This window comes from Podarcis erhardii, assembly GCF_964252035.2.
Source record: "Podarcis erhardii genome assembly, chromosome: 10".
Classification (NCBI taxonomy): domain Eukaryota; kingdom Metazoa; phylum Chordata; class Lepidosauria; order Squamata; family Lacertidae; genus Podarcis; species Podarcis erhardii.
In genome coordinates, this window is record NC_138500.1 from 34,904,665 (window position 1) to 34,932,441 (window position 27,777).

Consider the following 27,777-nt stretch of genomic DNA (forward strand, 5'->3'; position numbering starts at 1 on the left):
CTAGAAGCTGTCAGCATGCAACAGCGGACACACCCTAGGAACAGCTTTGACTGGCCGGCTAAACTAGGTAAGGGCAGCCGATGGGTCTCAAACCCTCAGGGAGTTAGTGACTTCCCTTATATGAGAAGACAGGCTCTGGCAGATTGAGTGGACGAGGCCAATAGTTGGTCCAACAGTCAAGAAGGTGGTTTCTGCATGTTCTGTAGTGGGAAGTATGGGGCAGATGGGACTCTTTAAACTGGGAAGGTAGTGCATCTAGATGAAGAAAAACTTTGATCCTAAACCTCCACTGTCGTCTTTGGGAGAAGAAAAGTCAAAGGAGTAAATGCTACACAAATCTGGCGTGGAGCTCGTAAGACGCTTCCTTTCGGCAATTCCTGCAGCCAAGCTGGTGCAAGGCGTACTGCTCTGCTTTCCTTTGGACTGTATTAGCGAGGCTGAGAGGTGGGGGTCTTGTCATCTGGGCAGCCCAGGACCCCCGTACACAGTGCTGAGGCTTGTGCACCGTAGAAGGTCACTTCAGTGCTGCTAATGCAGCGGTTTGACTTCCTAAATTCAATTTTGCTATATACATCAATAACTGCTATCAATATTCAGGTAGTTTGAGAATCTCTCCCTGATGTTGAATATTTCTCTCCTCTGTTACTTTACTGAACAACAAAGGGTTTGATTTTCCCCTAACATACAAAAATATAAAAAAGACTTTCATTGTCTCTGTTGAAAGGTGCAAGGATTTCCCCCTCACCTATGTGTTCTGCTACAACACAAATGGACGACTCGGTTTTATGGGAGAGTTCTATCCCTTTCCCCTCTCTGAGAACTACCTTACAGTGGTACCTCGGGTAAAGTACTTAATTCATTCTGGAGGTCTGTTCTTAACCTGAAACTGTTCTTAACCTGAAGCACCATTTTAGCTAATGGGGCCTCCCGCTGCTGCCACGCCGCCAGGGCACGATTTTTGTTCTCATCCTGAAGCAAAGTTCTTAACCTGAAGCACTATTTCTGGGTTAGCGGAGTCTGTAACCTGAAGCGTATGTAACCTGAAGTGTGTGTAACCCGAGGTACCACTGTACTTGCTTTTGTTAGTGAATATCCCTTTAAGAAAACAAACCCCTCTGCATCCCTCCTCCCTTCCTAATCAAAGGTTCTGGCTCATGGCTTTTACTGCCGGCAGCCATTTTGCCTGCCACTCCCTTCCTGGCCTCTCTAGGGAAAGGAGCTCCTTCTCTGTTTTTTTCTTTACCCATTTGACCTTGGGGTTCCCCTTTTCATTCCCTCTAGAACTGTAGCCATTCTTCTTTACCTCTCTAAGTATTGGGGTTCCTATTTCTCCTGTCTTTCTGTTTGTAGCAAAGCCTTGTTTATTCAGGCCTCCCCCCCCTTCCCTCAAAGACATTGTCAGCAGCAGCTGCTTTCTGAGTTGCTGCTTCACTTCTCCTGGGACATCTTCTTCACCATTTCCCCACTGAAGTTCTCCACTTTGAGAGTCCATTCTGTTTTCTACAGGCCTCCCCCCCCATTTCCCCCCCCCATACCTAGCAGTTATCAGGGTTGCAGCACCTCCATTTTCCTCAAAATTAAGACAGGCTGTTTTTTCTTTTTTAAATTAAAGATGAAGGAACTTCAAAAAACCCACGGCCTCTCCACACAGAGTTAGGCTTAGCTTTAAGAAAAGATTTAGGACTGAGGAGAGAACAGCAGGGCAAAGGGGGCAATGGGCATGCGGGCAAAGACTTTGCACCTGGCTGGTGGCACCCGTGAGGTTATGCAGCCCTAGAAGCGCCTCCTTTGCGATTGCTTCCCAGGGTAGCGAGACCCTTCCTTCTTCCTTCCGTCTTCCTCTTGTCTATATTTGCTGCCTTCAATTTGGGCCTCATGTCAGCCCGCTTCGACTTAGACCCTGCTGACCGCTTCACGGATCTCGACCAGCTGGTCTTTGCGGCCATGCTGTTGGGTTCCGTGTTCATTGGCATATTTGTCGCCATGGGCGAAGGCCATGTAAGTCACAGTGACTATTTGATGGGCAGCCACAGCCTGAATTGTTTGCCTGTGGCATTCTCCCTCGCAGCCAGCTTCACGTCTGCGTTGACCATGCTGGAGACCCCGGCTGAGGTCTACCGCTTTGGGAGCACTGCGGGACTCCTCGGTATTGCCTATTGCATCATGGTGGTGATCAGCGCCGAAGTGTTTCTACCCGTTTACTACAGGCTGGATATCGGCAGCACCTATGAGGTAGGTAGGAGGTTGCCATGGCCTTTCCAAACCTGTTCCTAGGGCTGAAGACTACTGGTTCCCTGCAAGAGGCATTCTTGTAGCTGTGGCCCATTTCCCCCCATTAATGTTACCTGTGGGCCTGGGGTGGAAAGGAGCAGCTTTCAATTGAGCCTGCATTTTCCCCAGACCAGGACTCAAGGCAGCGTACAGATAAAAATGTAAAAACACAGATCAGAATATTAGATAGAAGAAGTAATGTAAATAAGTTCAGGCAAATGGCTCCCAATGCATATGTTATCTTTTTTTTAAAAAAAAATTTTTTTTTTTTACATATTTAAGGAAAATTTCACGCGCTAATGGTAACATTCCTTTTCCATGGTGTTGGATTTTTATTTCCAATAATTTAGAAATTTGTTTGTTTGTTAAAAAAGACAATTTAAGTAAAGGAAAAGCATATTATGGTTAAATCTTTGATTCTAAGCTTTTGAAATCTCAGTAAAGAAAAATAAAATGGAACTAGAATTACAGATGGTGAGATTCCTGCATTGCAGGGGGTCTCTACAATTCAAACTCTACAATTCAGTGATTCAATGATTAATATTAGAACACTGATTATTACTTTATTCCTGTGTTTATTTGCTATCTTTATATCCTACTTTTTCCTCCAAGGAACTTTGAGTAGAGTACCTTATTTCAGGTTTTCTGGGATCAGTGGTTTCCAAATTTTTGTCCCTATGGACCACCTGAAAATTGCAAAATATCTGGGTGTACTGCTGCTGCTTGTTGCGTCTGTCTTTCATAGCAGTTTTAATACACTATGCTAGATGCTGCATTATCTGTAACCATTTTTACAGACAAGCCTTGGACCACATGAATGGTATTAGATAATCCTTCTGTTGTTGTTTTTTTTAATAAATATTTATTGAAAGTTTTTTTTTTTATAAATTACAATACAAATAAAGAAACAAGGTAACACATATCGTAACATATTTTCTTAACTTCTTTGGACTCCCTCGCATCTCCCGCTCCTGCGTTCCTAATTTATAAATATCTAACCAGCAATTTATCACCTTATTTCCATTCTTGTTATCTAATTTTCCAATGTTGTGTCTCTAATTTTAGATATCATTTATTCAAACCTTAAAAGTTTAAATTTAGCCTAATAATTATCCAAAATTTGTCTTTTCTTAAATTTAACTTATCTTCATATATCACTTCACCTAGCTTAATGGTGCCAAGTTATTTATAATCTAGCATCCTTCTTAACATTCATACAATTTACAATGTTTCTGTAGGTAGGTCTTGAATTTCTTCCAGTCTTCTTCTACCGTCTCCTCTCCCAGGTCTCGGATTCTGCTGGTCATCTTGGCCAGTTCCATGTAGTCTATCAGTTGCATCTGCCATTCTTCCAGTGTGGGTAAATCTTGGGTTTTCCAGTGCTTGGCGACGAGTATCCTTGCTGCTGTTGTTGCATACATAAAGAATGTTCGGTCCTTCTTTAACACCCTCTGACCGACAATACCCAGAAGGAAGGCCTCTGGTTTCTTAGGAAAGGTATACTTAAATACCTTTTTCAGCTCATTATATATCATTTCCCAGAAAGCCTTCACTCTAGGGCAAGTCCACCAGAGGTGAAAGAACGTTCCTTCATTTTCTTTACATTTCCAACATTTGTTATCAGACAAATGGTATATTTTTGCAAGTTTGACTGGGGTCATGTACCATCTATATATCATTTTCATTACATTTTCTTTCAAAGCATTACATGCAGTGAAATTCAGCCCAATGGTCCACAACCTTTCCCAGTCCTCAAACATGATATTATACCCAATGTCCTGTGCCCACTTTATCATAGCCGATTTGACCGTTTCATCTTGTGTGTTCCATTTTAACAGCAAGTTATACATTCTTGAAAGTACCTTAGTCTTAGGCTCTAACAATTCCGTTTCCAACTTCGATTTTTCCACCTGGAATCCTAACTTTTTGTCAAGTTTAAAAACTTCTTTAATCTGAGCGTAATGTAGCCAATCTCGCAGTCTCATTTTCTCCAGACTCTGCAATTTCCAATTATCTCCATCTTTTTCTAATATTTCCCAATACTTCGGCCATTTGGCCTCCATATTGAGTCTTTTCCGGGCCTTAGCTTCCAGTGGTGAAAGCCACCTCGGAGTTTTATTTTCCAATAAGTCTTTGTATTTTGTCCAGACATTAAACACTGCTTTTCTGACAATATGGTTCTTGAAAGCCTTATGAATCTTAACCTTGTCATACCATAAATATGCATGCCAACCAAAAGCATTGTTAAAACCTTCCAAATCCAATACATCAGTGTTTTCGAGAAGCAGCCAATCTTTTAGCCAGCAGAAAGCTGCTGATTCGTAATACAACCTTAAGTCTGGCAGGGCAAAGCCCCCTCTTTCTTTCGCATCAGTTAATATCTTAAACTTGATTCTGGGCTTTTTGCCCTGCCAGACAAATTTGGAAATATCTCTCTGCCACTTTCCAAAGCACTCCGTTTTGTCCACAATCTTCAAAGTTTGAAACAAAAACAGCATTTTTGGCAATACATTCATCTTTATAGCAGCAATCCGGCCTAACAAGGAAAGTTTCAATCTTGACCAACTTTCTAAATCTCTCTTAATTTCTGACCAACATTTCTCATAATTATCCTTAAATAAGCTCAAATTTTTTGCTGTTATGTTTACCCCTAGGTATTTTACTTTTTTAACCACGTTTAACTCTGTCTCTTTCTGAAACCTTTCTGACTCTGTAACTGTTAAGTTTTTTTCCAGTACCTTAGTTTTTTGCTTGTTTAATTTAAATCCCGCCACCCGACCAAACTCTTGAATCAATTGTAATACCCTTTTCGTACTAGATAATCCTTCTGAAGTGGATTAGGCCAGCTTCATGGCTGAGTGGGTTAGTAACCCAGGTCTCTACAGTTCTAGTACAACACTAACTTCTACAACATGCAGGAACGAGCAGAATGCAATTTAACTGTTTGAAGCCCTCATCCTAGAGATACTCAAATGTTTTCACTCCAAACTCTCATGTGGGGATGGGGAAGAAAATCTTCAACAGGCACTTTCCTTCTATGTGATTTACAAGAACCCCTCCTCATTAGAATCGTCAGTTGGGAATGGCGCAGCAATTAATTTGGAGTCGCCATCTTGCCAAAGGATTTATAGCCGGGAGGAAGAAAGGACTTGTTTTCAGACTGCATTCCTAGTGAATCTCCTCAGAGGTTTTGAGAAAGGAGGCAGATTGGTGAAGATTAATGACGCCAAGACTGTTTTGATGTATGGAAGTGATGTTATATGGAAAACGTCTGGATATGGCTACTAGATTAAAAAAAAAAAAAATCCACGCAGGATTACAAACTGTTCTAACCAGCTTGCAGAGATTATCAGAGGTCACAAAGAGAAAGGAAAAATATATGAAAATAACAACAAGAGATGTGGAAAAACAGTAAGAAAGGACTGGATAGTACTGTGAATATCATAAGATTAGATTTGTGGACATTAAAACAGCAGTAAGAAGCAAGAAGTTGATAGGATCCCCTTCGAAACTTGAAATATGGGTACCCCCAACAAAAATTTTAAATTCGTCTGTGTAATTTGGAATTTATGTAATTTGGTTTGATTTGATGTGATTGGTCGGTTAATAAAAAAATATTCTTAAAAAAAAGAAAAGAAAATCTTCAACAGGCTGCAACTTGCATTCTCCCTTCTTTTCTCTTAGTCATATATGCCATTTAAACAGGAAAAAATATGTAGAAGAACATAAGCATACTTATCAGGCAACAGCAAACCCAGACATACAAAAAATGATTCAGGAGATCTATAATTAGGGTCTCCCACTTAAAAACAACAAGTAATTGGAATCTGGACATAGCAAGTTTATATGGAAAGGTGATACTCTGGGAAGAAGATGTTTATTCCTTTCCTCTCATTTCCTTTTCCTAACCTAAATTGCCCTCATTCCCCACAGCTTCTAACAGCTACAGAGGAGTCATCTCACTAATTGCACAAAGTTCCATTGACAAACTCTGATATTTACCCAGCTAATTCTCTGAGAAATGTACTTAATTTCATTTTAAAGGAATGGTGTCAATACTATTTCTACATATTAAGTAGATTCAGTATAAATATGCATGTTTTGTATAAAATAATTTGTCTCTTTTGCAGTACTTGCAGCTTCGATACAATAAATATATACGCATGCTTGGAACAGTCATGTTTATGATAATAACGGCAAGTACAGTGCAAGATGATGATCTTTTGTATTATTCTATTGTAAATTATAGTTGGACCATAATGTTTAGTTACATAATATTAAATATAAATGTCACTTCCAGAGCTGCTCTTACTCCCAACTAGTTTCTTTGACCTTAGTGCTGATAATTTATCAATTGGAATGCCATATCTGGCTACTGTTTGACATCTTTTTGCAGTGTAGTATAGATTGCTTCGCCTTGCTTTAGATTTAAATTAGTTCTCTATTTATCACTTTCCCAAGGACCACATTTTTCAGAGAAGATGCAAACTTCAGTTATGTTCCCTTCTTGTTACAAATAGATGGAAGTGGGACAGGGAATAATGCATTCATTTATGTCCTAATATCCTACGAGTGCCATAATATACTTTGGTTTCTCTTTTTACCTAAACTGAATACCATGGGCTGATCTATTTGGACCGTTTGGCTGTAGAGGATTGTATCAGAATACAGATTTCTTCAAACTCTTCACAATATAGTTATACAATATGCTGCTTGCAAGGGAGTATAGGCATAAAGATAATAATTGCTAGAAGAGAAATAGGTAAAGCGCATTGGTATTCTACAGAGGCTCACTGCTTACTGTATTGTATATACATACTGTAGCAAAGAATCTCAAGTGTCTGCATTAAAAGTGCATTAATTATGAGATATCTCTTTTGGGTCTCATGTTAGTTGATGTAGCTGAAATGACAGGCATATAGTATGCTAAGAAATGTCTGATGATTTGTTTGTTTGTATTTGAACAGAGCCAAATTTAATACCATGGTGTTACAAGAAATTTTTACTATCAACGCTAACATAGCAATACATAGATATAATGGGTGGACTACTTTCCATTGGCTTCAAACAGCAATGGCAGTCATTTTATGAATAAATAAATGGAATTCTAGTAAAAGTCTGGGCAGGCCTTTAAGTGGGTCATATACGAAGGGTTTATTCCTTCAATGGCTTTTCATTTGAAAAAGAAAAAAAATCACAGTGCCACTACCAATACCAGGTCCTCATTTAGTTTTGTAAGATGAACCATGAGAAGGGTTTTCACCTTTTGAGATTCTAGACTCTGCTGGTGTTTAGGTTTATTATTTACAGTGGTGCCCCGCAAGACGAACGCCTCGCAAGACGGAAAACCCGCTAGACGAAAGGGTTTTCCGTTTTGGAGGCGCTTCGCAAGACGAATTTCCCTATGGGCTTGCTTCGCAAGACGACAGCCCATAGGGAAATCTCCGGGACAGTGGGGAAGCGCAGCTCGTCTTCCCCGCTGTCCTCGGACCTCCTCCGAAGCCTGGCGGCGGGGCGGGGACACCTCCTCCCGCCGGCGGGCTTCGGAAGGATGCCCCGATGCCGGGCGGCGGGGCGGGGACACCTCCCCCCGCCGCCCGGCATCGGAACGATGTCCCGAAGCCGGGCGGCGGGGCGGGAAAGTCTCCCCCCGCCGCCCGGCATCGGAACGATGTCCCGAAGCCGGGCGGCGAGGCGGGAAAGTCTCCCCCCGCCGCCCGGCATCGGAACGATGCCCCGATGCCGGGCGGCGAGGCGGGAAAGTCTCCCCCCGCCGCCCGGCATCGGAACGATGTCCCGAAGCCGGGCGGCGGGGCGGGAACGCCTCCCCCCGCCGCCCGGCTTCGGGGCGGGAAAGCCTCCCCCCGCCGCCCGGCTTCGGGGCGGGAAAGCCTCCCCCCGCCGCCCGGCTTCGGGGCATCGTCCCGATGACGGGCGGCGGGGCGAGAAAGCCTCCCCGCGCCGCCTGGCATCGGAACGATGTCCCGAAGCCGGGCGGCGGGGCCGCGAAGCCTGGGCGCGCTGGCAACTCTCCGCAAGGAGCGCTCCCGCTGCTTGCGGAGAGGTCCGCGAAGCCTGTCCTGGACCTCTTCTGAAGGCAGGGGGGGGGCAAAAGTCTTTGTCCCCCCTGCTTGCCTTCCCAGGGGCTTTTAAATCGCCTGGACAGCGGAGAAGTCCTCCGCTGTCCCGGGCGATTTTAAAATGCCGCCCGCCAGAAGAGGTCGGGGGAAGGCGGTTTCCATTGGAACGCATTAATTGATTTTCAATGCATTCCTATGGAAAACCGTGCATCGCAAGACGAAAAACTCGCAAGACGAAGAGACTTGCGGAACGAATTAATTTCGTCTTGCGAGGCACCACTGTACCTCATTTTGAAACATTTCCTGCTCTCTAGCTACTCTCATAGTTTATAATTTGCTTCAGTTCTGCCTGAATGAGAGTCTGTGAAGTTTAAAATTTACCTAACTCTTTTCAATGAATTGATCTAGTAACAGTTGCTATTTTACATTTAAATCAGTGTAAGCTGGCATAGGACAAATGATTCTGAGAGAGACCATATATTTCACATGGATGTTTATTTGTTCCACCTCCTCAGATAATATACACTGGAATTGTTCTATTTTCTCCATCACACGCCTTGAATAAAGGTAATGTGGAAATACTGTTAAATACATTTTTAAAAATTAAGGAAAAGTTTGACCTGTTATCTTTAATGTGATATTGCAAGATGTAGGCTGACTTCTGTAGGTGTTAAACGAAAAACATGAGTGAAATTATGTGTGCCCTGCTGTGTGTAAATAGTATGAAACCAAAGTCAATATACAGTCATACCTTGGGTTACAGACGCTTCAGGTTGCGGTTTTTTGGGTTACGGACCGCCGAAACCCAGAAGTACCGGAACGGGTTACTTCCGGGTTTAGGCGGTTGTGCATGCGCAGAAGTGCTGAATTGCAACCCGCGCGGGATGGTAGAACTGTGCAACAGTGGAGCAGACCACCATGCAAGGTGGTGGACTCTGCTTCATTGGACTTTTTAAAGCAGAGGTTGGGTGCTCAAGTATACCTGTTGCTTACTGTTGACTAAGTATTTATATTCCTTGTCAATAGCAAGCTTAAAATTCATAAATGTGGTGATTTTTCATATGCATTATTTTTTGTTATCTTTCCATTATTTAATTTAATTGTGTTATGTATCTTTCCCCCCTTTTTCAGTTACAGGAGTTCAGTTGTGGGAGTCTATTATTTCAACAGCAGTAATCTGTACTTTCTATTGCACAGTGGTATGTTAAGAACTTGTTTTAATAAACAAATGTTCTATTTAAGATTTATGTGGTAAAAAATAAAGAATAACTGCATATAGAACCCTGGTAACTATAACAAGGAATTCTAATCCAGTGATTGCTACATCTCTCTGTCTGCTAGAACACTCTTATTGATTGGTTGGTTGGTTGGTTGGTTGGTTGGTTGACTGCCTGGTCTGCTAGGAGGCTCATATCAATGAGGCCATCTATATGATTCCCAGGGAGAATCCCATCCAGGTACTGACCAAACCCAAGCCTGCTCAGCTTCAGCAAGGTGGTCTCAAATGCTTTCAGACCATAGCCTGATATCACATCCTCTTAGCAGGCTAGTAAAAAATGTAGGAGCCCATGAACTTTTGTGGGCTTATCTATACTTATACTGGTTTTAGACAACTGTAATGATCCGTGACATCCTTAAATTTTCTGTCTCTCTCTGACAAGCACTGGGAGTCCTCTTGAGCAAGGCATTCTTGGCAAGATGGCCTAAGACAGTGGTTTTCAGTCAGTGTGCCACAGCACCCTGGGGTGCCTTGAAGGATGGTCAGGGGTGCCATGGGCAACACTGGTCTCTGTCCCTCTTTCCTTCCCTCCTTCCTTCTGATGCCCTCTTGCGACAAATCTGCCTCCCAAAGGCTAGCACAGCTGTTTGTTGCAGCAGCCCTGGCTACAAGCTCCTCAGGCGAATGGTGTGTCAGGGACTGGCCAAGAGATGCTAGTTTCCTGGAGCTTAGGTAGCCTTGGAGTAAGCAAGCAGTGGGTGAGGAAGCCCAGTCCACCAGTCCTTGCTGTTGGGAACGGACGGACAAGTGGGAGGCTGGCCGGGCAGGCAGGAGCTGTGTTAGCCTTTCTTGTGCTTGCTGTGTGCAATGCCTGCCTGCCTGGGAGATGGTGGCCTCACATTCACTTTTGGCCAGTCTCTGTTGGGCTACTAAGGCTGCGGGCATCCTCTTCCTAGGCCCCCCGGGGGTGCAGCATGAGGAGGCACCTCTCTTTGGGGTGGGGACGGGGCGGCTCAGAGACCAGGGGCAGTGGTGGCTGCTGCCCAGATGACTTCCAAGAAGAGGAGAGAAGAGAGGAGGCTGAGGGAACTCTCCATAAGGGAGAGTTTGAAAAGGGGTGAGGGGATGCTGGCTCTGCAGGCAAGGGGTGGCATAACAGGGCTTCTGAGGCTTGGAGCACATTTCCCCACAGGGGAGCTGGAGAAATAATGTAGTTGGTCAAGGGAGCCATAGACTCAAAGGTTGAAAACCTCTGGCCTAGGAGACTGCCTGCAGCTTCACTGCTATGGCTAGAAACTCTCTTTAAAATTTAAAGCTAAATTTAAAGTCAATGCTGTTAAAATTAGTGTGATTATTTAACTGAGCAAGGACACAGGAACTGGTGCATAAAAATTGAAGCAATTCTACAGAACTATAGGTAGAACTACTTTACTACATACTGTATCTGCTCTTTCCAAATAGGGTGGCCTAAAAGCAATAGTTTGGACAGATGTTTTCCAGTTTACGCTGATGATATGTGCGCTTCTGGCAGTGCTTATACGGGCTCTGATTATTAAAGGAGGAATTGGTCCTATTATAGATGATGCTGTCGATGGAGGAAGAATAACAAAATGGGAGTAAGTGTCTTTTTGGATAGGCTGCAGTGTAATACCTCAGACATTGAAACGTTTTGGTGTTTAGGTTTCAATGAGTCAACAACGGTAGAAGTAGCATCCTTGATAAAATCTCATGAGCATGGATAAACAGTTGTATCCGGCTGAGCCATACTCAGATTAAACCCATTGAAATCAATGGACTTTAACTAACTTAGATTGGATCTACTCCCAAGTATGATTTATTTATTCATTTATATATAAAAAAATACACACTTCCATTTATTAAAAATATAAATATTTTATAAAAAAATATGCAAGTACAGTAAAACTTAAAATACCATAAACATTAAAAAATAATCATACCAATAACCAACTCATCTGGAAAAACTTCAAACAGCTGGGTATCAACTCAGTGCTTCTCCAGATTTTCTTTTGTACTGCACTTTCCAGGAACGGGTTTTCACTTTTCAAGTCCATGTGCAAGAAGTTCTTCTTCTTTTTCTTCTTTTGGTCCTGGCACTTTCCACAAGGAAACACACTGTTTACTGTTGAACAGTGCTTCCCCCCCCCCAAAAAAAATACGTTTAGGGGTACTCTCAGTTTCCTACTCATATTGGAATACTGCCCCTCAATGAGGCCAAACTTAGATTCACAAAATGTTTAGGGGTATCCGTACACCTGTGCCCCCCCCCCCCGAAAAAAGCATTGCTGTTGAATTAGAACAAGTGGCAATTGGGTTTTCTGCAGATTGCCGTTTGTTCCACTTCAGTGATAAATGGTAAGTGTTTCTTGGGAAGGTGCTGGGACAAAACAAAAACCACTCGGACCTGAAAAGTGCAGACCTCCTTTTGGAAAGCACAGTGCAAAAGGAAGTCTGGATGAGCTCTTAGTTGGATAAAATGAGTTGATAGTTTCACATGAAGTGAGCATGAGAGGTATACATACATAGATAAAAGGAAGTTTACTACCAATCTGAAACTCTTTGAATAAATATTTCCTAGTGTCAGTAGGGTGGTATGTTCTATGGGTGACATATCCTGTTAACCAACAATACTGCCATCCACCTTTAGGAAGACATCGGAAGGCAGCCATGTATAGGGAAGTTTTTAATGTTTGATGTCTTACTGTGTTTTAATTTGTTGGAAGCTGCCCAGAGTAGCTGGGGTAATCCAGATTGGTGGCATATAAATAATAATAATAATAATAATAATAATAATAATAATAATAATAATAATAATAGTTTAGTACTGGGGGTGTCACCCAGAGCATAGACTGGGATGAAGAGGATTCTTTTTTGAAAAGTTCTAAAATCCCCCTTTTCTTTCACTAAACTCCTCAGATTTATTTTTATGTCAAAACCTATACTTTTAAAATACATATATTTTGTCTCTTAGCTTTGACCCAAACCCTCTGCGAAGGCATACATTCTGGACAGTAGTTGTTGGTGGTACTTTCACTTGGCTTAGCGTATATGGAACCAATCACTGTCAAGTTCAACGATACCTTGCCTGCAGATCGCAACGTGAGGCAAAAAAGTAAGTCCACATATTGTACAGTCATACCTCGTGTTACGTTTGCTTCAGGTTGAGCATTTTCAGGTTGCGTCCTGCAGCAACCCAGAAGTAACGGAACGGGTTACTTCCGGGTTTTGCCGCAAAATGACGTCACGCGCATGTGCAGAAGCAGCGAATCTCGACACGCGCAGACGCGGGTTGCGTTCTCTTCAGGTTGTAAATGGGCCTCCAGAATGTATCCTGTTCGCAATCAGAGGTACCACTGTATATCTCTTACTGCAATTCACATATTCTGAAGTGCAGCAGTAGGAGGCTGACATGCTCTTGCCTGTAAGGATGGCTGACCTGTCTTTCAACTAACGGGTTCCCCATGCAACATATTTTTGTGCATTAACTTCACAGAGAAATGTGATTTGTAGATAGAAACTACCGTATATACTCGAGTATAAGCCGACCCAAATATAAGCTGAGGCATCTAATTTTAGCACAAAAAACTGGGAAAACTTATTGACTCAAGTATAAGCCGGTTCACCACACCACAAACCTGGTGGTGGCGGCAGCGGCGGTGGAAGAACAAGCAGCCCAAAAGGGCTGCTTTCAGGCTGCTCCTTCCTCCTCTGCCTTTGCTGCTGTTGGCAGCGGCAAAGGCAGAGGAGGAGGAAGGAGCAGCCCGAAAGGACTTCTTTCAGGCCGCTCGTCCCTCCGCTGCTGCCGCCCACCTCACTTGATTATAAGCCGAGGGGGGTTTTTTCAGCATAAAAAATGTACTGAAAAAGTCAGCTTATACTTTAGTATATACGGTAATTTTCAAAAATTGGATCACCCATGCAGAATTGGAGCAATTGCTGAGTACTTTGCCATTTTGGAGAATCTGTTCTTTTTAAAGGGCATATTTCTTCTTACAGTGCATATTTACCGAAAAAACATGTTGGTGAAAATAAGTTACCTAAATTTCTATTTTGCTAATATGATAAATTAACACGAGATATCAATATTTTGCTTATTTATTTATATGACAAAATTTATATACCACTTGATTGCAGTAAAACCCCTAGAAATATTATAATTATCAATAAGATAGTTAAGGACAATACATTTTGTAATAACTCAACAGAGATTAAAATATGCTATAAGCAGGAGCCAGAGAGTACAGCAAAGGCACCTGCCTGACAGGGAGTTCCAAAGTATAGGAACTAAAAAAGTTTGATGTATTCAAACTATGAAATGACTAGAATGTGGCACCTGTAACAATGCCAGATCTGTGCTTAGCAATAATTTGTAGTGTTGCCAATGCAGGAAACATCTTTCACATCAGAAAGAGAGTGCCATGAGTAGACCTATTCTCTGTGCAGCAAAGCTGTCCAAAAGCTTGGTGGTATACCCTGAAATTAAAAACTCCTTGCATTAATTCACAGGATTTCCCTTGCATCCGATGGCTTTTTATGAGGCATGATGTTAGCTAGATATGTGTTCTTACAATCTTTTGCTGCTTTTGGAGTCTGAGTACCTTGATACATTAATGTGGCAGTACTCTATTTTAAAATAATTTTGTTAAGAACAAAGCTTTGTTAGCTTTCTTCTCTAACTTTTTTTTTAAACAGATCTCTGTATATAACTCTTGTGGGAATCTGCTTAATTCTGTGTTTTGCAATTGGATGTGGATTTGCAATGTACTCTATATACAAGGATTGTGACCCATGGACTGCCGGCTTTGTGTCAGCACCAGATCAGGTTTAGTTTACTACTGAGTGAAATACTTAAATATGAATTTGATCTACTCTCTGTGTATCTCCCTTGGAACTATTTGAGTTTTGAGTAGGGCTTTTGGAAAGATAACATTATTAACATATTATGACAAATAGGAATAAAGGAAAGTGCTATTTTACTTGAAATAATGGACAGATATAATGAAATCAGGAAATAAGAATTTTATATTTATGCAGTTGTATAATTTTATTTTTTCTGTAACAAAAAAGTGTGGTGTGTGAAAATAAACTGAAGCCACATATTTGAAAATAAATATTTATTTTGAACTTAAATAATATCCGAACTTATAACAATACAGGAATGATACTAATTAGTTATAAAAGTATTTGTATACTGCTGCATCATAAAGAAATACAGTTTACAGCAATAAAAACAAATACAATAAAACCATAAAAGTTCAAAACAGTTAAAAACTGATCTCAATTAGCCATTGTGGAAGGACACATGCTCAATTGCAGAATGGAAAAGTTTTCAGCAGGTATTTAAAAATCGGCACAAAAGGCATCTGCTGATGTCTTTTGAGTCAAACTCATTGGATTCAGTGCAACAACCAGAGTTAACATGAACATTTAGCTTTCCCCTGCCCTCTGTTGAAGTAGTGGAGCAGTTTAGGAGAGTCATAGGTTTGCAGCTTTTGTTTGCAACCTGGAGGTTCTCTTGCACATTTTTCCTTTTTGTGGCTCTGGCCAGGATGTTTCAGATTCTTTACATGCCTGTTTGGCATAGGCGGCAGCTGCTCACCTACTCTTTATCTCTTCCTCACTTCTTTCAGCTGTGGATGATGACATCCCTTGGAAAATGGGCTTCTCGGCTCACAAAGAAATCAAGTCAGTACTCACGGGTGGTCTGTAGGCCAGCCCTACATAGATTTTCCAGTCCCAAGGCATCTCCACCCACAAGCTCACACTCCACATCCCAACATAAGCTCCCTCATGACATAAGTACTGGGCACCAAGCCCTGTGCATGCCAGCTGTAGCAAGTACCCAATATGCCAAGATGCCTCACACATCAGAAGATCAAAGCATATTTCTCTTCACAGCCATGGCCTCCGTTGGAGAGCTACAGTTTAAATGGAACATAGTATGGCATGACTAAAATGTTTAAAGTTATATTATTCAGACACAGGTTATATATTTAAATGACAGCAAAAAATTAAAACCTCAATTTGGGGGGGATTTTTTTTTTAGATCATGCCATATCTTGTGATGGATATTCTGGGAGACTTTCCAGGACTTCCGGGACTTTTTGTGGCTGGGACCTTCAGTGGAACATTAAGGTAAATTTGCAGATTGCCATCCTAGATCTAGATTCTGGAAAGTAACTGATTAGTTCTAGCCCATCTTTTTATGCTAAAACTGTGACTCTCGGAACAAATGACAAGCTATGTTAAGCACATGGTGTATTTTTGCAGTCACTATTGTTTTAACATTAAATTACTGCTGTGAGTGGCACAGGCAAAATTAGAAGGTAAAGCTACTACTTAAGAGTTAAAAATGCATAGATGTTGAAGTGAGTTTTAATCCGTTTTGAGTCTATTGCTATTTTAACTTCTTGAAAGTTTAAATTATTGTTGCATTTTTTTCATATTGCTGTTGTTTTATCTTCTTTGTAAACTACTTTGAGGTTGTTGGTTTTTTAAACAATCAAGCGGAGTATAAATTTAATGAAATAAATAGATAAATAAAATGCAACACCAAACCATACATTAACATAATATAATGCACCTTTTGGCCCTCAATCATTTGTTGTTGTATCATGCGGAAGCTTCATGATAGGTTACTCTGATTTATCACAACCATAATGTTTCACAAGAAAAGAAGGGAAATCAGCAGGATGCTAGGAATGCTTCAAAGGCTAGTTAACACCACAGGTGTTGTTAACATTATTAGAAACTGTATGATGTTAAAACATGGGGAGCATGCAGATATTATCAAGGGAAATAGGATGTGAAAGAAGGAGGTTTAAACCCCTACAGACTTAAAGTCCATAAAAATTGCCCTTTTGGTTCAGCAATTAGCATTAGGAAAAAAACTCCCATTGGAAGCAAAGGGACTCTTTGCTTTAAATGCTAATTGCTATGTTGCGGAAGCTGACATTTAGGAATTTACACTTGCAAGGATGCCTTAAACCTTCCCTTCCCCATGTGCTGCTAACTTTGAGAACAAGTGCATGCTGGGCCTGTTAACATTTATTCTGATCCAGTGTACCCCCACCATTTATTTTTTAAAACTGTGGGCATTACCCAGGAACCAGAGCAATTCTGTAGTTTCTGGAGAAATACTGTATTTTGGTATGTTTTCTCTCAAGCTTCAATGTAACTTAAGCACTGTGTCGAATCCTAAGTGTGTACATCTGAGAAGGCTTCCTTTTCACCTGGAATTTGGGAGACAGGGTGGGGATATTAACCAGGCAATTCCGTCAGGTGAAGACATCACTCCACCCTCTGGTACAGTGGGTACTTCAGTACACAACTCATAGTGCTGATAGGCAAATTAGCTTTGAAACACAACTGCGTATTATGTTGGAAATGCGTGCACGGTCTTAAATTTAAAAAGAAAATATGAGTTCCAACTTACTATAAGTTCCAACATTGAGTGGGGAACTTGGTATAACCTCATAGGAGCTGTGGTGCCAGTGGCACTACAGTGGAGATACCAGCTCTATAGCTTGGCAAAAATGTTTTCCACACTTGGTGTCATTTTCCATGGAATGGTAATGCAGATGATAAATTTACCAAGTGGTTAATGTAGGAAAGCCATTCCACTTTTGACTCTAAACTTTTAACTAGCATTAGAATCGTGATAGAAGGGGGTAGAATCTCACCCTGGTTTTGTCAATACACTGAGGTCCAGCGCCAAGGGCGGTTCCTTCACTGCAAGATGTGAGGTTACAGGGAACCAGGCAGAGGGCCTTCTTGGGGGTGGCGCCCGCCTTGTGGAATGCCCTCCCATCAGATGTCAAGGAAATAAACAACTATCTGACTTTTAGAAGACATCTGAACTGTTTAGGAATTTTTTTAATATTTGATGTTTTAATCTGTTGGGAGCTGCCCAGAGTGGCTAGGGAAACCCAGCCGGATGGGTGGGGTATAAATAATCTATTCTTATTCTTATAAATGACTAAACAAATTTGTGGTGAAAACCTCTTACTGCTTTGTGAGTTGGTCATCTGTATTAAAACTCTGTTTCTCCAGCTCCTCAAATTAGTTTAATTCCCTTGATTCAGTTTTTAATATTTTTGAACTATTTAAATATTTTAAATATTTGTCAGTAAAGATGCAAAATATTTTAATTTTACATTCCTTAGTACAATGTCTTCCAGCATCAATGCGTTAGCTGTTGTAACTGTAGAAGATCTTATTAAACCTAATTTCAAAGTCTCTGAAACAAACTTGGCATGGATTTCCGTTGGAACTAGTAAGTTTACATGTGACATCTTCTATCTTAAAAACAACAACAACAACAACCCTGTATCCTCTTCCCCTGCTAATAATAAAATACAACAGAGTTATACTAGAAAAAATATGGGGTAAGGTTAGAACATGTGTGGGTCCAACAACAACTGGGAGGCCACCATTTTCCTCTGGCAGAGCTGGGATTTGAGCTAGGTGTCCCAGATCCAAGTCTATCTGTAGTTGCTGAACCATTTTGGCTTTAGGCCATAACTGAATTTAGGCCAAGAGTAACATGGCAATTTCAAATTTATTAGGAAGATGTTGCACAAGGGAGTTTCTTACTCTAGTCATAAATGATACTCAGCTAAACATGCATAGTAAGCTTTTTTTAGCCATGCAAATAGGGTGTAACAGAAATTTCATGTGCTAATTGTATTATGTTTAAACTAATATCTAGCATTTAAGGCTCTTGGAAAATTATTTTTATATTAGTCCTCTGCTAAGGGGGGAGGAAATGGCAGTTTATTGGTTTGAGCATTCCTCAGAGTAAATCCTAATAGCCACATGTGATTTTATAATTGGCAAACAGAGAAACTTTTAAATCAGTTGCATAATTAAGTTGTCCTATAAACGTTTTATGCATTTATCCAACTAGAGGTGCTGTATGGTTCAGTGTGCCTTTCCATGGCTGGAGTGGCATCTGTTATGTCTAGCTTTTTACAGGTAGGTGTCATTTAACTGCTATTTTAAGTCTCATCCTTCTTAAAATAAGTTGATGTATTGTTGTGTGCACTTCCAAAATGTTAATTTTCATAATTTAGTGCTCTGCTGGCAGCTTCAGTGACTACCATCATCCATCTTCCCAAAGGCACTCTGGGAAGGAAGAATGGTGGTGACACAAGCTCTCGTCCTGAGCTGCCAAAGGTACCAGCAGAGTTACTGGTTTTTAAAAAGTAAATGAAAGGGAAGAAAAGAAAAGGGAAGGAGCAATTCCTCTCCCAGAAAGTTGCAAATTGCTTGGACTGCCCCAATTTGCCGACAAGACCCTCTGCAGTCAGGTGAGCTCTAAAGCAGGGTGAAAGGAGACCATCCCTAGTTTGCTTTAGTAATTATGTGGGCTTGGGAAATGAATCTCTAACCTGGCTATGTTGAGTGAAACTCATTGAAAAAGTAATCAGTTTAAATACAGTATACCAAGAAATTTGATTGACTCTTTTTCCTATGCTCAAATAGATTATCCCTGGTATTCTTATACTGTACTGCCTATTGGTGTGTTTTTTTAAGTACTTGCTGGGGAGGGAGAACGCCCAATGCCTGAGCCAAGGTCTACCCACATTTGAAATTTAATAAAGTTGTGGCCAATTTAATCCCATAGCACGTTGTCTAGAGTCGTTATTCCACATGATGGGGGGGGGACCACTCGGGATCTGGGGACTCCGCCTGTCCACGCAATGCTTTCAATATCCTTCAGTATATCTGCTCCCATTTAGTTTGGAGAAAGGTCGTGAAACTATTGACTTTTCCCCAGTTTACCAGCAATCTGTCTAGATAGCAGGGTGCTAGTTTACCTCCCTAAGAAGTTATTATTTCAGATTGAAATGTATTCTTGGTCCTTTCTGATTCTATGCTGTGGGAGTGGTGAGAGAGGTGCACAGATCTTTAATTGGATCAGGTTGTCCTTGTCCCACTACATAAAACAAAACATGCAACACAAACATGTAGTGCTGCCAGGCAGATGGGAAGAAGGGGCAGCTAACCCACCTTTGCAGGACATGCCCCATTGTAATTGAAGTGACTCAGAGATAAATAAATCTTTGCTACCACTTTGATGGCTCAAAAGTATAATTTGGAGGGGGGAAAGGCTCTAGGGTAGGAGATTCTCTGAAGGTCGCCGCCATCTATGCCCATTCCGACAGGAAGCAAAGACTTCCTTTAATTTGTGTCAGGGTTGAGATCCCTGATGGCAAAGGAAGGTAAAGGTATATGATGCTCATGGACCTACCCCAAAGGGATTGGAGCAACTTGAATCATTACCATTCACCTCATAAACTATATTACAAGGATCACAAGATGTGCAGGCATAGGAGCCATTCCTGTAGTTGCTGTAGAGATGAACACCATTGGGGGTTGCCAGTGCAATGCCCAGGGGTGACAGTGTGCCCACCAATACACCCAATGAAGATCTTAAGAAATTATTCTCAATTACTCAGTGGGTCCAACTTTTCCCACACCAAACTATGCCCATCCTTGAGAAGGACCAATCATGCCTGACTCCTGCAGATCTCCCATAGATGCTCTAGTGGTGTTCACAATAATCTTTGTGGTTTAGTGGCACACCCTCCAGGGGATATTGTTTTGCCCTTGTTTCAGTGTGATCTGGATCAACCTGGGTTTCAACAAATGAAGCAGACACTAGAAAGTCTCCTTTCTAGAATGGAATTTACATTAACATGTTTTGCTGAGAGTCTGAGGGATTTTGTTGTTGAAGTAGACAGGCTAGTTCCTTGGTAATTGCCTTATGTGTGGGTCTTTAGTATAGGAAAGGAGGCTGCTTTGTGCCAGAGGCCAAATGGGCCTCACCTGGCTGGTAGTGAGAATGACAGTAGGCAGAGTGGTGTGTGAGAGCTGGAAGCAAAGAGTGAGAGCCATGCTTGATTTCTGTTTGAATCCAAGGCTGTAGCTATGAGAGAAGCAAGACCTTCTGGGATGAAAATGCTATGAGCCCCTCCATTGTAGGCGCAGGTTTTGTATTTTTGGAAGTAAACCATATCATAAAGACAGTACAGGTTCCACTGCCCCTCATTCCAAGGAAACCAAAGCCTGAGGATATGCCTGGAACCTCTGGAATCTCACACCGCTTAGAGATTGGGGTGATGCACCATTATTCTTTCTCATTAGGTTCACGGAGCTATGGTAATGGTTAACAGGGCACTGAATATAGTGCAACATGGGACATCTGCCACAATATCATTTGAGGGCTGCTTCTCTCTGGTTAAATCCATCTAACAATATTTGTCTGTTCACACATTTATGAAACATTTTATTGGCTTCAGTTTGCTCAGAGGATTCTCCTCAGTAAGTACTCATGAAGTGTTTCGGCCTGCCATATACAAGTATTGCTACATTTTACCTTGAAAATTTTCCTCTTGCATCCCTAGCAGAAAATGGGTATTTTTATTTAGGTAAATTTCTATTCTGGAGAAAAACAATAAGTAATGCTTCCTGTACTTACCAGAGTTTGTTATTTTTCCTCCCTACCTCAGGCGGCATTCAGTCTTTTTGGAATAGTTGGTGGCCCTCTTTTGGGGATATTTTCTTTGGGCATCCTCATGCCGTTCGCAAATTCTAAAGTAAGTACTTGTCTTTCCTCCTACTCTCCCTAAATGGAGCGGGGTATGGAGTGGTGATCACCTTTCATATTTTAGCATTTCAGAGAGTTCCTTGCGTCATTACCAAGCATCTTCACACACAGAGTGAAACAGACTCTTTGTTCAGACAAGACTTAATGCTATGCCATGGTTTAGCATTCTGTCAACAAGCAATTGGGAGCCCAGCACTCACCCACTTTCTCTCAACGCCTTGTGTGTGGTCCTGCCCTGCCATTTACCCTGGTTGGATGCAATCCATAATTCGCCATTTCATTGGAAGCAGCAAACTATGGCTCCCTTCTTCTAGGATAAGGAGGAAGAAACCACATATACATTAGGGAAAAGTGTTAGCCTAGAGTCCTGACTACAATGGTTTGGTTATTTCTCAACCACCCTGAAATATAAAAGGCAAAGTGATACAATGAATTTAATCTAAAAAACATTTTCCATTGTAGAAAACTTCAAATAAACTGTACTGATAACTCTGCACAAGGAGCAGTCCTTTAGTTATTACATCTTAAAGGCCTTTACAATCAATTTTAAGAACTGCAGCGTAGATCCCAGGTTGAAGTAACACAAATAAGCTCAAGTGAAAACACATGTTCTGGAAGCACTTGTTACCAACAGTACTTTAATCTCAGTATAAAAGTAGAGTGCATTCTACAACTGGGAACTTGAAAAATAAGCCAGTTTGAACTCTTAGTTATTCTTGAAGAGAGTTCTCCAGGAAATAAATGTTTGGAGAAAAGCAAATACCTTGTGGTCTATTAACTTTGGTTAATAGAATTTATTTTCATTATGATGTTGCTATCCTAGCTTCAACTTCTTCACTAAGTTACAGGTAGGCTTCCTGATGCAGAGTCCCATATACACAGAAATAGGCACACAGAATTTCTCTGCAGTTGCTTCTGGGTCTGCTTTCTCCATTGTAGCAAATGGCGAACTGCAACAGAGCGCTGGGTTGAGGGCAAGGACTTTTAAAAAATGGTGCCCTAAAAGTAACCAATAAGACTCGTTTAATATTGGGTAGGTGGCATTAATTTCCTTTAAAGAACTGGACCCAGGGCCTTTTGGTTTTTACATGATTTTTCTCTATTGTTATTGTTTAGCTTCCATTGTGTGTAACTTTGTTTCTTAGGGTGCATTTTCAGGTCTACTTTGTGGGTTTATTATTGTTTTGTGGATTGGATTTGGGTCTCGGAGGCACCCTGCCCCTCCACACAGAACATTGCCATTGCCCCTTTCAGTTAGAAACTGTACAAAATACAATACTACACAGTTAACTCCTACTCTCCATCCTACAACTTCTGCAAGGTACGTACAAGAAGTCAGTGACAAATTTGATACGATTGAATGTTTCATATTGTTTGGCTTTTTTATAGTATAGTATGTTTTCGTACATTCTTTTAACTTCATTTTTTATTGACCTTTACTATGTTATTGTTGGTCCTCTTAGGATTCTTTTTGGCACAAACATTATGTGCGTGCTCCTATATAAATTGAAATATATACAGTAAGGCAAATCTGGTAACTTTAATGATGTATGCTTTACTTATCATTCAGTTTCTTAAAAAGTAAACAAAGTATCATTAATACAGCGATCTGTATGCCTGAACATCAAAGAGGTGTGTTGGTTACCTACCCACAGAACAGAAAACTATTTCATAATCCTCCCTATGTCTTTAGGATTGCATACCAACTGCAATTCTGTGTATGTCTGCTCAGAACTAAGTCCTATTGAATTCAATGGGACTTACTCTCGGGAGGTTTGTACAGCCTTTAGCAGTTTAAATTATAGTGGGTAGGATTCAACTAATGAGTCCCATCAGTGGACACCCTGCGCAAGGACACTGGCTTGAGCTGTGGGCTTTCCCCGCTCTCCTCTACCTGCATTGTACAAACTACCTCAGGGGGACAATCAGGAGAGCCCCTGGAACAGCACATGGGGGCAGGAAAGGGAGACCATTCCAGCTGGCAAGCCAAAATGCTTGCCCTGGCAGAACAATAATCTTAGCACAATGTTGAATTCCTCTCAGTGTGTTTGTGGATAGTATTATTGCATAATTCTATGAAATTAATATTAAATCTTTTATTTGTTTAATTCCAGACCTGACAAAAAAGATTACTGGTGGTTCTCACTGTCATATCTATACTTCAACCCATTAGGAACTTTGATCACATTTACTGTGGGATCAATTATGAGTTTAGTAACAGGTACCTTTTTCTGGTTTTGACATAAGCATCAAAATTTGTGTCTGCAGTTCTTTCTGATTTGTTGCTATATGTATTTGAGGTATAACACATGCTTCCTTAGTCTGCCTATCGTTTCCCCCTATAAATGTAGGTCTTCATTGAGCAGCTATGTCCATACTAACAAACGATATGTGCTCAATTTTTACCGGCCCTTTTCTATAGAAATGATTGGCCCTGGAAGAAGTGTAGTCGTGCACAACTAATTATATGCAGAATCTAGAGGTCCCAGATGGCCATCCACATTAGTGGGTGCATCCAAGCATTCTCTCTTGGGTGTTGGAGGTCACTATGTGAGTTTAGTGTGCCCTATCACTAAGAGGCAGGGAACTCTGTATCTTCAAAGAAAGTGCTCAGCTGAGGCCTTAGTTTGTTTCCCGCCTCCACTTGGAAGCAGACTACTTGAACACTGCTGTCCTCCGCATTCTTCTACTCAGGCCTGCACCTTTCTTTCTCATTGTCTCTATTAATTCTGCAGCCATTTTCTTCTGTCCTCCTACGTCTCTGCTCAGATCTTTGTCTCTGGGGGAGGGAGGAATGCCTCTTTTCTTTCTCTCCTCAGATCTTGTTTCTCTGAAGAGGAAAACAAAATGAACAACCCTTTCTCGGCCTCTCTCACCAGCCATTTTCTCCCTCTTCTGGTTCCTGAGAAAGACTAGGATTGGGAAAGCATTTTAGAAGCAGACCACTGTGCTCTCCTTGCATGTGTGTGTGCTCCACTGAGAGACGCCACACCAAGAGCTTTGTGGGTAGCTGCATCCCTGACCTTATTCCCCGAGAGAGCAGTATCAAAATTGGTCACAGATTGCTTTTTGGAACACTGTGGAGCCAGATCTGCTCAAAGCAGCTGGGAACTCAGCACCCAATCTCCTGCACCTTCCGCAGCAGGTGGTGATGCAGAGTCAGCCCAAAGTAGAATCTGCCACATCCCGGCCCTCTTGTTTCATCAGCAGCCTAGGAATAGCATTTTCTCTCTATTACCTCATCTCCTCTGCCTCTTTTCTTTTTGCTGATACAGAACCATCAGCCAGCTACCTTCCTCCCTGTGTCCTGAGAAAGGACTAGGGTGAAGGTCTTTCCTTGGAGCAATACATTCTGGGTGAGTGGCTGGGAAGCCACCTGCGCTGCTGCCACTTTGCCAACAACACCCATCATCCTTGGCCATGCTTACACAGGCTGAAGGATGCTAAAATTCATCAATGTCTGGAGGAACAAAGGTTCCCCACACCTGGGCTTAGGAGTGTACGTGATCAGGTTATATCAGTACCTGAACCGCACTAGTCTTAATAAAAAGTATTGAGAGAGATCGTGTTGTTTATTATCTTCTAGGGGGATTAGACCAACATGTGGAAAGCAAACTTATGTATGGCAAAGAGGACATAATGGCCAACTTCAGGTATTGGAAAAAGAAATGGGTAAGTAAGGTTTTAAGTTCTCATATGTATTTCATAGGCAGATAGCTTATCCTTGCTTCACCACTTCTCCAAGGAAAACCTGCAATTTAGTGCTGAATCAGAGTGGATGGCAGTCAGATTTTCCATTAATTGCCATTTGTTGCCAAAGAGGTTTTCCAGGGAAAAGCAGCAAAGGCACTGGTGCCTAGAAAGCATGGGGCCAGCAGAAGTGTGGACAACCCCAGGGTCTATCCATCTTAACTATGCTGTATGCTTATTTAAATTCACAACCTAATCTCAGACATTCTATGCAAGCATGCATGCACTAGGAGCACAAGGGTTCCGTGTGGAGTACCAGTTCCAACTAAAGATCTTCCTGTCACCTCATCACCCTTGGTGGGATTTCCTTGCCCTTCTCCAAGGCCTGGGTACATAGGATTCAACAGCAGGTGTCAAATGTGTAGGGTGTAAGGGTTTTGAACATGTGCAAGATCTAGTTCAGAAAGTAATCCAGCCAGAGATTTCTCAGTAAATTTAGCCATTGTGGAATAAGAAGAGATCCTCTTGTAAATCAGAAACTAGTTCAAGTAACAGGAAGCAGAGGGTAGGCATAAATGGACAGTTATTCCAAGGGAGGGATGTAGAAAGCAGAATCCTCTAAGGACTTGTGTCGGGACCTGTTTTTTAACTTGTTCATAAATGGTCTAGAGCAGTGTTCCCCAAACTTGGGTCCCCAGTTGCCCAAGAATGAGACCTTGAGGTAATAGCTCAATGAAGAAGTTGAACCAATGTGCAGCAGCTGTGAAAAAGGCAAATTCCATGCTAGGGAGCATTAGAAAAGAAAATGAAACTGCCCAAATCATAATGCCAGTATATCAATCTATGGTGCAACTGCATTTGGAATAATGTGTACAGTTGTGGTTGCCTCACGTCAGAAAGGATATTGTAGAGTTGTAAGAGCTTCAGAAAAGGGGCAACTGAAACGATCAAGGAAAGTGGAGTGACTCCCTTGTCACTAAAGGTTGCAGGATGGGGTGGTGGTGTTTAGAGAAAAGGCAAATAAGAGGTGACATGATAAAGATGTATTTAAAAAAGTTTCTTCTCTCATAACACTAGAACTTCATTGGCCTCAATTAAGCTGAATGTTTAAAGATTCACGATAGAGCAAAGAAAGGTTTTCTTCATTCAGCATAAACTATAGAATTCTCTCCCATAAGAGGCAGTGATAACTACCAACCTCAGTGGATTTAAGAGAGGATCCATACAATTTCATGGATAAGGCCAGCAGTGTCTACTAATCCTGATGTACTTGTTCTACCTCCACAGTTTGAGGTTATGGTTCTGAATACCATCTGTTGGAAATGGCAGGAGGGGATAATGCTATTCCACCGAAATCCTGCTTGTGTGCTTTCCATAGGCATCTGATTGGCTGTTGTGAGAGCAGGCCCAATCCAGCAGGCTCTTCTTATTTTCACACACACTGCATTTACTGGAGCAAGGTCATGCATTTCAACCACAGCTTTTATACCTAATCCCATTGAAACTAGTGCTCTTAAGCGTAGTTGGCACTGAACTTTGCAAGAGAACTAGAATTTTCTTATATATATGAAATTCTGACTGTTACAATTATAGGTACAGCTGTCCAATAGGCTTCGTCCAACAGTGCAGCCAATACAGCCAGTGGCTTGTGTCCAATTACCGTCTACAACTGGTGCTGTAGAAGATACCCTACCTTTGGAAGATAACAGAGAAAGAAAGAGCACCCTACTTTTGGAAGGGAAGAGCAATCTACTTTTGGAACCGAAGAGCACCCTACTTTTGGAAGGGAAGAGCAATCTACTTTTGGAACCGAAGAGCACCCAACTTTTGGAAGGGAAGAGCAATCTACTTTTGGAACCGAAGAGCAACCTACTTTTGAAAGGGAAGAGCAACCAAATTTTGAAAGGGAAGAGCGGCCTACTTCAAAAGCATCTCAAGTGAAAGATAAAAATGAGCATGCAGTACAAAGTCCAGCTGTGTTTGGTTTTATTAATTCTAATTAAAAATGGAAACTCTGGGTCCCCCTCCCAGTTAATCAATGTTGAAACAGTCAGTTTGGTAACCAAAAGTTCAAGCAAACTTGCTTGTTTTTTGTGTGAACGTGAGCATGTGGCAAAGCAACAATTCAGTAAAAACTGTGAATCAAAATTAGTCTCACAGTCTTAACCACCATGTTTCCCATGTAATGTCTTGTTTGGCCCTGACAAATAGCAGTTGGACCCCTGCCCCTAAAAAACCACGATTTGAACTGGTTGCAAAAATCACACTTAGGCTCCATGAAACCTCTAAGGAAAAAGAAAGAGATCAGCTATTAGGAAGAGCTTCATATCTTATTTTTACTATATAATGCTTGGACACTTGACTGCAAAACTAAACACACTTGCTTATTAGGAAGCCCCATTGAACCTAATGGAACGTATTCCTAGGTAAACAAGCTTAGGAGTGCACTAATACTATTAAGAAGGTACTTATCTCAGGGAACTAAGATAAGAAATAGAAAGCTAGGGATGTAGTTCACTGTTTTATATTTGTCTATTGATTGCTGCTGGGCAGGGTCATTAGCATACAGTAGGCATTGTGCGCCTGTCCCTGCCATCTGACGTCCAGCTTCATTTCTCTGTTTTCCTGGAATCGGCAGAGGCAATGACTTTTTCAGCTGGTGCCTTGGTGCAGTTGTGGACGAACAAAATAGATACTGATAACATTGATACCTTGCAGTTGAGCAGTTTCCAGGACTGGGAACCAGGGAGTGTACCAATTTTGGAGACAATCACAGACTCTTTAAAGAAACAGGTACATAGCTTGGGGTGCTCCTAAAGCCATCTCTGTGACTGGAGGCTCGGGTAACCTCTGTGTTGAATATCGGCAAGAATGATTTCAGTAGG

General features: G+C 41.5%; 1 protein-coding gene across 2 annotated transcripts; it reads left to right on the forward strand.

Moving 5' to 3' along the window:
- Nucleotides 1-26,863, forward strand: LOC309350958 (sodium-coupled monocarboxylate transporter 1-like). Of its 2 annotated transcripts, XM_081878248.1 has the most exons (16): nucleotides 1-67; nucleotides 2,069-2,232; nucleotides 6,402-6,467; nucleotides 8,867-8,918; nucleotides 9,483-9,550; nucleotides 11,032-11,186; nucleotides 12,560-12,700; nucleotides 14,281-14,410; nucleotides 15,635-15,723; nucleotides 17,754-17,863; nucleotides 18,497-18,564; nucleotides 21,105-21,191; nucleotides 22,348-22,523; nucleotides 23,317-23,423; nucleotides 24,789-24,874; nucleotides 26,486-26,863. In XM_081878248.1, the coding sequence occupies exons 1-16, from the start codon at nucleotides 16-18 to the stop codon at nucleotides 26,831-26,833; spliced, it is 1,899 nt and encodes a 632-aa protein (XP_081734374.1). In that variant the 5' UTR covers nucleotides 1-15; the 3' UTR covers nucleotides 26,834-26,863. The 2 variants fall into 2 exon arrangements, with proteins under 2 accessions (XP_081734374.1, XP_081734373.1); XM_081878247.1 differs by lacking the exon at nucleotides 1-67 and having other exon boundaries at nucleotides 1,043-2,232.
- Nucleotides 26,864-27,777: the final 914 nt, after the last annotated feature.